The sequence below is a fragment of the Grampus griseus genome (genome assembly GCF_964374135.1).
Source record: "Grampus griseus genome assembly, chromosome: 15".
NCBI classification, from domain to species: domain Eukaryota; kingdom Metazoa; phylum Chordata; class Mammalia; order Artiodactyla; family Delphinidae; genus Grampus; species Grampus griseus.
The window spans coordinates 76,917,957-76,927,199 of record NC_139009.1 but is presented as its reverse complement, the minus strand read 5'-3'; the positions used below and the strand labels follow the sequence as shown (position 1 = coordinate 76,927,199).

General features: G+C 44.2%; 1 protein-coding gene across 1 annotated transcript in view; it reads right to left on the bottom strand.

Moving 5' to 3' along the window:
• Positions 1–454: 454 nt before the first annotated feature.
• The window catches only part of CKAP2L (cytoskeleton associated protein 2 like), a gene marked incomplete at both ends in the record, with an annotated part of 29,458 nt that continues 20,669 nt past the window's right edge, over positions 455–9,243 (bottom strand). The window contains 3 exons of the mRNA XM_082672307.1: positions 455–680; positions 2,106–2,295; positions 4,025–4,088. Of these exons, the coding sequence (XP_082528433.1) occupies positions 455–680; positions 2,106–2,295; positions 4,025–4,088 (480 nt within the window). The remainder of the gene's footprint in view (positions 681–2,105; positions 2,296–4,024; positions 4,089–9,243) is intronic.

Here is a 9,243-nt window from a genome sequence, read left to right as displayed (position 1 = left end):
CTGTCACGTCCCACCTAGCGGGGAAGGCTAGTTTCTACACTCAGATCTTCCATGCTGGAAGGATTTGCCCTCTCTGCTAAGGTGGATGCAGGAAGGAAAGTCTATCATATTGTGGAATTGACCTCCTGATATAAAAAATAACTATGTTGGGATTAAGGCAGGTCAATAAAATTCAAATTGTTACCATACTTGTGGGGTAAGTTAATTTTCAAAGTTTGAGATTTCTGTGTGCTGTAAAGCTGGGGCAAACTACAGTCTTAAGTAACCAGACCTTCCCATGGGGGTGTAAAATCTGAGAGGAAGCGCAGGGAATTACTTCCCAGGCCCTGGGCCCACAGTCTGCACCCACGATGCCCCTCTATTACAGCTTCTCCTAGGCCACCCAGGTAAGTGCATTTCTTGTCTTGTGGAGGCTCTGAAATGTCTCTCTTTTTTAAAAAAAAAAATCAAGAAATTACGACTCAAGGACTTGAAACCCTAATGTTACCGGCAAAGCCTCATTTTTGCGGAATATAAAACACTCTGTCTCTTCCACTTCTAACAGTTCGTCGAGAGAAGCCACCACTAGGTCATGTTCCTGCAGCATTTCCGGGTAGCGGGACACTGCTCGCTCGATCCTGGCTGAACGCCGTACAGGAGTGATAAGCTTCATGTCTTGCACTTCCGGCATTCCGTTTATTCTGAGAGACAGCAAGAGATGCATTCAAAACCTTCTAACTTCTTTCAAAATTCTACTTGTTAGTCTTTATTTTTTTCTTATTCCCTAATAAAACACAAGAGAAATGTCTATAGCAGCTCTCGTCCTAAGGTGGACTTGCCCTCATTGTCAGAATGAACTGGGTGGTGTCCATCTGCTCTCACATGGTGTCAGCACAGGGATTTAATTGAGTGAATTGTTAAGTGTGCTTTTATTTGAAGTCAGCTACTTGGCAGTTGGTGTTTGTTTATTCCATAAACTTTCAAAGAGCTGACACGTTTTGATGAAATTGGGCCTAACACCAAATGAGGCTGGACTAATGAATTCTAAGATTCTTTCTAGCTTTGACAGTAAATTATTCAAAAAACATCTTTTAAGATGGTGGACCAAACCACAAATTGAAACTGGAACAAATCAGGCATCTTCCTGGTAAACCTGAATGCATTCCAATCACAGGCAGCCTGGAGGGTACGTTGCAGAGACCTTTCCAGGCAGTGAATCCTGGTCACACATCACAAAACCACTGATTACATTAGCCTCACAAAACTCGTGGCCAGTCTGCTGAAAACGCCCATCACCAATTCCGGAGACAGTAAGAGGTGGTCTTCACGTCAGCTGCCTGCTTTCATCCACCCACGAGCTGACTACAGTGGGGAAATGACAGGTCTGAGACAGGAGTTTAGACTGGAAGAGGCCCAGCTGTGCTTTCCAGAGAACGAAGATACAGAACTGTGGTCTTGGTGCTTTTGTTTGGAATTTTCCTTTCAAGAGCACGAACAGAGACTGATGTGACACTAATGTTTTAGAAAATGACATCGATACCCTGACACAGTTCCTTAAATTACCATGGATTCTTAACCTTACACTTGTCTCAAAACCAAACACTTCTGATACTGTGCGCGGTCTCTAACTAGCACGTGCCTGCCGCCTCCCTGTTCTCACAGGGCTATTCACAGCTCCCTCCTTCCCACAGCTCCAGAGGCTGCCTGCTTGGCAGTTTGCTCCTGCCCCCCAGGACTGGCTGGAAAGGTGGGTGGGATCTGCAAGTGCAGCACAAATGAGGGTGAAGAGGGAGGACCAATGCCAGGAGGGAGGGGTGACTCCACTCCAGCAGCCCTCCTGACTCTGGCAGCTCCTTCCTCATTGCAGGTCAGGTCTCCTTGGGGGTGGTGTGAGGGGGGATGGTGTGTGTACTGAGAAAGGACACAGATCTTCCTGGCACTGGTTCCAACCCCCCCCATCACCCTCAGCTCCTTCCCTTAACACCAAAGATGGATTAGACCCCCTGGTCCTCGTGTGAGGCAGAAGGTATCACTAATCTGATGGTATCCTGGATCTGGGGAGGTGAAATTGAGAATTGGACTTGAATTAGACCTGTGAACACAAGCCTGCTTTAGAGTTTGCTTACCTAGGGATCGGGGCGATCTGTAATTTGATACCAGGATGATTATCCTGTTCTGACTTGGTGATTTGGGGTGTTGCTGAAACCTGTTCCCTCTCTTTTGGAGAAAGACAAGACGTCCCAGACTCCATCTTCTTGGCCAGCATTTCTATTGATGTTATATTAGTTTCAGCAGCTAAAGAGTCAGAGGTAATTCCTGTGTATACAAGGTCAAAAAGAAAAGATTTAGCAATTTAATACTGAAGCTAAAAAATCAATAAAATGAAACAGCAGTTATCTACAATGATTTCTCAGTGATCCTTACGGACTCCATATACTCAATAAAGAGTAATTGATTTGGAGTGGGACCTACAACTAGTTTTTCCTGCTACATCAGGCCATCCTCCTAACCAGCCCTCCAGGCAGCCTTGGGGCCTGTGAGAATGGATCCCGGCTACCCTTTCAACATTGTGAACACATCCCCAATCTCTTATTCACTCTCGAGGGAGCTCCCTTAGTGACTAATCATTGGCCTCTTCTTACCCTTACATCACACCTTGGTTCAATTTTCCTGACTCATTAGAGTTAATTCACTTGACCTTCTGATCCCTCCCTACCCAGGTGTGACCATATGGCTATCACCTTGGACAGTAGGTGAAAAAATGTCTTGTGTTGACACAATTTGCATGATAGCCCAACCATAACAACCAAAATTAAGGGAAGGAAATCAGGCTGAGACAGACAGATACTGTGGCTGGAGGCTGAGACCCCAAGAGAGGCCAACAGGGGCCAAGAGGTGGGAAAGGCATGGATTCCTGTCTCCTCTTTTTATCCCTTTGAAGAACACTGCCACACATTATAAACAAATACCTGAATTGTAGCATCATTCTCAGCAAGAGGACCACTGAGTATAGGTACTCTACAACCTTATTCCCAAAAGTAATGGGTTAGTTGGCTGTAATTCCTCATGACGTGATTGTTCCCCAAAGGTCAATCTACCCCTTTGTTTTTTTTTGGCTGCGTGGCACGCATGGGATCTTAGTTCTCTGACCAGGGATTGAACCCAGGCCCTTGGCAGTGAGAGCGCAGAGTCTTACCCACTGGACCGCCAGGCAATTCCCTAAACCTACACTTGAAAAAGATTTGTCACCTTCTAAGATTATAAAAATAATCCATTTTATTTTCTCAAGGTAGCTTTTTTTCCCCCATTCATATAACAAATATTATAATTAACGTGTCACTCACTGTATTTGGCACATTTTTCATAGAAGAGTTCTCTAAAGGTTCTGGCCAATGACAGTAATGGTGAATTAAGTGAAATGATTCCTGAGATGGGTATGATTTAAAGGTATAACATGAATTTGGATGTATACGTGTTGGTGGGCTTGTTATGATGAAACATGTAACTTAAACCAAAGCACCTCTCCCATTTGCCTCAGTCTCTTCTGGTAAAGAGTCACTTGCTGGGCTTCCCTGGTGGCACAGTGGTTGAGCGTCCGCCTGTCGATACGGGGGACGCGGGTTCATGCCCCGGTCCGGGAAGATCCCACATGCCGCGGAGCGGCTGGGCCCGTGAGCCATGGCTGCTGAGCCTGCGCTCCGCAACGGGAGAGGTCACAACAGTGAGAGGTCCACGTACCGCAAAAAAAAAAAAAAAAAAAAAGTCACTTGCCTTCTCCTCTCACCTTCTCTCCAGGGAAGCAATACACCCTAGTCTAGGCTGCTCTGGTGGAAACCTTTGTTTGGTGTTGAGCAGTATATTTACTTGTAATAATAGAATAGAAATGAATCAGCTGATGATGAAGGCCAAAAGGGCAGGCCATGGAAACCAAGAAGCAAGAGGCATTTCAGGGGACTTACAATTCTTTTTTTACCCGCTATGTGTTCCTCAATGACTTCTACTTGAGTGGCTGGAGGGAATGAATTTAAATACAAAATAGTAGTACCTTCTGTGGTTCTGTCTGGGTCTTGCAAAATATTAAGGACAACTTTCCGCAACTCTTGTATTGGCTGGAAGGAAGAAAATACATGAACAGTAGTAAAAATATTCATGGAAAAAAGTGATCTAAGGAACTTACGCTGTTGTTCAACATCAAATAGACTTTTTATAACAGAAACATTTCCCTTTTTATCTCTTGTCTAACTATAAATAACATTTAAAAGGTTTCAGTTTTAGCTTTATGGGAAAAATAAAGGAACAAAGAAAATGTTGGTTAAATGCTGGCATGCTTGACTTTTTTTTTTTTACACAAAATTGCAGATTTTATATGAAATCACACCAAGAGATACACATTAAACTCAATAAAGTTAACTGTGGGAGGAAGAGAATGATAGTTGGCTACAGGAATAAAAGAATAAATAAAATGAGAGGCTTTGCATAGAACAACCATGACGATGTGTCATGAATGTGAAATATGATCAGACCTCCGACACTTTGAGAGGTAAATAGGTACCTCTTATTTTTGCATGGGGGCTCACATTCTCAGAGGGCTAAGACTAGTACGTATGTGGACAATGTGAAATCTCTTCACGTCCATCCTGGGCATAGAAGTCTGGATATGGCAAAAGCCGGACAAGTCCATTTTGTGGATGCATACTATACTGTAGTCCAAAAGTTAAATCTAGTCTGTGTTTGGGGTGCTGACCCTTAGCAGGCTGGACAAGTCCATTCTATGGATGACATATTTAGAGTCTCTGAGGGCAAACTAACCCATTCCTTCTTTTTTTTTTTTTTTTTTTTTTTTGCGGTACGCGGGCCTCTCACTGCTGTGGCCCCTCCCGTTGCGGAGCACAGGCTCTGGACATGCAGTCTCAGCGGCCACGGCTCACGGGCCCAGCCGCTCCGCGGCACGCGGGATCCTCCCGGACTGGGGCACGAACCCGTCCCCTGCATCGGCAGGCGGACTCTCAACCACTGCACCACCAGGGAAGCCCCCATTCTTTCTTGCTGGCGAGTTCAGAAACGAAAAGTCTGTCAAATCCATTCATTGGAAAGGTAGCTCACACACTCAGAAGGCTGAACGAGAACCAACCATGGGGAGTGGGCTCAGACACTCTTTGCTTTGGGTAAGTGCATTGATGTATTGTGGAAGTCCTTTCTGGGGATCAAGGGTTCAGCAATTCTGAGCGACAGCAAATAATCGTTCTGTTGGATTGGGATTTACTCCTGTAGACTGAAGCATCCTCTTCTGCAGAAGGCACCTCAGACGGTCTGCTGGTGGGGAATTCGAGAAACTGGCTTCAGGAGGGCTTTATCAGGAGTCTTCCCAGTCTCTCGGCTTCTTGGCGGTAGCTGCCTCTTTGGCCTTTTTACTTAATTGCCAGGTAAGCAGCGTGCATCTTGCGGAGCGACTGCTCCTCGCCCCGCTGACGTGTGCCACGCAGGGCGAGAGCGAGGTGTGCGACTGGGGGGAGTGCCGGCTTCCGACACGTAGGCTTGGGCTTCTCCGGGGTGGTGGGTCCCGTGCTCCGACGTGACACTTTTTGGTTGGTGCGAAGCTGGCGCGCTATATGCGAGCGCGAGGAATGCCGGGAGGGGCTGGCGGCGTGGGTGGTGGCAGTGACCACGACAGCGGAGACCTGGGTGGGGGGTTTGCTCATGTGGCCGCCGCCATCTTGTTTTGGGCATGCTTGACTTTAATGAAGAGATGTATTTATGGAAAGTTGTCTATAATAAAATTTCTCTAAATCAATTTTCTTACTGACTTATATAATCCCACTGAAGATGTGTTCCCACATAAAGATTCTGATCCAAAGATGTAAAGCGAGCCATACAGAAAATTTGGCATATGTTTTTAGTGTTGTCTTAACTGACTTTTTGTTTTTATTATAAAAGTCGTATATCTTTTTTATTTTATTTATTTATTTTTGGCTGCATTGGGTCTTTGTTGCTGTGCGTGGGCTTTCTCTACTTGTGGCAAGCGGGGGCTACTCTTCATGGCAGTGTGTGGGCTTCTCATTGCGGTGGCTTCTCTTGTTGCGGAGCACGGGCTCTAGGTGCACGGGCTTCAGTAGTTGTGGTGCACAGGCTCTAGAGCGCAGGCTCAGCAATTGTGGCGCACGGGCTTCGTTGCTCCACAGCATGTGGGATCTTCCCGGACCACGGCTCGAACCGTGTCCCCTGCATTGGCAGGCGGATTCTTAACCACTGCGCCACCAGGGAAGCCCAAAAGTCATATATCTTATTACAGAAAACTGAACAATAGGTCAAATTTGAAAAGGAAAACCACCCATAATCCCATCATCTAAATATAACCTTTAGTTGGCATTCTGGGCAATTTCCCCCCAGCCTTCCCTTTCTTCTTGTATTTGGTAAAATAACGTAAAAAACAATAAAAAAAACTATTATAGAATAGTAATTTTCTGATAAAATTATCTGAGATAGCCATCCTTTTTAAAGCATGTTAACCAGCATGAAGCAGAACATCATAAATGAGTTGTACATTCTCATAGGAACATGATATTTGGAGCCTGGTCTTCCTGACCTGGGACTCTGTATCAAGTAAATAACAGATACAAACTGACAACAGAGCATAAAAGCAAAGCTATCTATACATTTTTACAAAATCTAAAAGGCTGTAAACTTAAGAATGGGAATAAATGTACAGAATATACTGCAAAAGGTCTTAATTATATAAAACACTCATCAAGTGTATTTTACATTTTCACAGGCTTCTAGCTAAAGACGATGCATTGAGTACACATTTCTTTTTTTTTTTTACACATTTATTTCTAATCACTCTTGAAACGCTACTGAAATTATACTAAAGGGATTAAAAAGGAGGCAGTAACCACAGGGAATAGAAGAAACAGCAACAAGACTTTGGAAGCTCGAATGTGGAAGGAAGAGGTAAGCAGTTTGACCAACTTGAAAGAGCCAAATTCTAAGCTGGCAGTGTGGCTAAGAAAGAACCTGATTCGACCCCAGAGCCCCTGAAAGGCTGAGGAATGGATGGAGGGGTCAAAATCAGGAGGGCTCTTGAGCATCTGTCAAAAAGCAGTCAGACCTGGGAATTCCCTGGCGGTCCAGTGGTTAGGACTCGGCGCTTTCAGGGCCACGGCCCTGGTTCAATCCCTGGCTGGGGAACGAAGATCCCGCAAGCTGCGTGGCTTGGGAAGTAAGCAAGTAAATAAATAAATACGGTCAGACCTCCAAATCCACCCTGCATCCCTAAACTCCATGCAGCCCGGTGACTGTGCCCCTCCCACCTTCATCCAAACAGGACACTGGGCATGTATCCTCCAAGTCTCTGGGGGATATCATGCAAGATTGAGGGTGGGAGTGCCTACTGAAAAAAGGGATAAATGAAAGTTTCCACGCTGAAGGTTGAGACACCCAGCTCTCTCCTCCCCCATAACACCTGGTAGCCTGGCTTCTAGTTCCTGGGAAGAAGACTGGATGAGGCTTCTTCAGAGAATATAGCCAGTCTTAGAAGGAAGACCTGAAGACACTGATATGGAGGGTTCTTCAGTCAACTGACTCAGCCAAAGCACCCTACGGTAAAGCCTCATCTGTGTCCACAGTTTTTAACAAGCTTTGTAAAATCCACCTCTTCTACTGAAACAGCCCAGTTTCACTGGCATCTGAGTAAAGCATTTAATGAACAAAAGAGAACAACCCCCTACCCACCAAAAAAAAAAAAATGGTGAGAGAAGAAAAGTATTGGAGAAGAATCAGGCAATGCAGGAAGAAACGGGAATCTGAGGGTTTTGGTGAAAGGAGATCCCAGAATGACAGGCAATAAAGACAGGGGTAAAGAACAACCTGTTGAGCCTGGAACAGATTAAGAAGGGTCTGGGAGAAAAGTCTGAGAAAAAGAAATCAACAGAATATCGAATGTTTTGAAAGTATGGAGAAATTTAGATAATTATAGAAGAGTATGGGAATTAATTATATAATAAATACTCAGAAAACTAAGCGAAGGGAAAACGAGAAAATAATTTCAGGAAAATTATGAAACCATACTTGAAAGGCAAAGTAATCACAGTGTATACCACATGGCTCAATGCAAATTTCTCACATAGTCAATAACAACGTGAACACTGAATAGTGACCAGAATTTCCATATGACTCTAATGGAAATATGGAGGACAGTAAAAGTCTGCAGGGGTGATAGGGGTGTCTATGTGTGTGCGTTGGGGATCTGTGTGGGTGTGTGTGAGAAAGAAGGTTAGATCCTCATCCTGTATAGTTGGATGTCTACAAATCATGTCTAAAGAGAGAAAAATCAAGAAATAGTAATATAAGCATGTTATCTGAAACTATCAAGGTAACAAAATACTCAGTTTGCTCTGGGAAGTGGGAAATGGGAGGGGAGGGAATCAGGCCTTATGGAACAGACCTTATCAAATTATTTATTTAAACTATGTCCATGGACAAGTCTGATTCTGAACAATCATGGAAAAGGTATGGTAGAATATATGATGACATGGAAAGTGATATTATAGGGAAAAGAGTTATGAAACTATTTAATGCAGTCTGTGTTAAAAAAATTATATGTAGGGCTTCCCTGGTGGTGCAGTGGTTAAGAATCTGCCTGCCAATGCAGGGGACACGGGTTCGATCCCTGGCCCGGGAAGACCCCACATGCCACGGAGCAACTAAGCCCGTGCACCACAACTGCTGAGCCTGTGCTCTAGAGCCTGTGCTCTAGAGCCTGCGAGCCACAACTACTGAAGCCCGCGCGCCTAGAGCCCGTGCTCCGCAACAAGAGAAACCACTGCAATGAGAAGCCCATGCACCGCAACGAAGAGTAGCCCCTGCTCGCCGCAACTAGGGAAAAGCCCACGTGCAGCAACGAAGAGCCAACACAGCCAAAAATAAAGAAAAATTTATTTAAAAAAATTATATATAGACAGTGGTTTTACTAGGTTTTAGGATTAAAAGTTATTTCATAAAATAGCCCTAAATTATTGATTTATGGACATTGATGTGTTGGGTTTAATATATTTTTAGGTTCTTTAGGTGAGGTATGACTTTCTTAGTATTGGCTATTGACGTTACATTATAATTTTCTATGCTATTACTTTTCACAAGTGCTTATTTCTACAGTGAGTGTAAAGTGAGACATATTCGCTTGACAAGAAAGTGATTCTATTGGTTTACATGTAACACTATATTCTACGAAATAAATATTTTAATTAAAATGTTCATAAAGGACATATC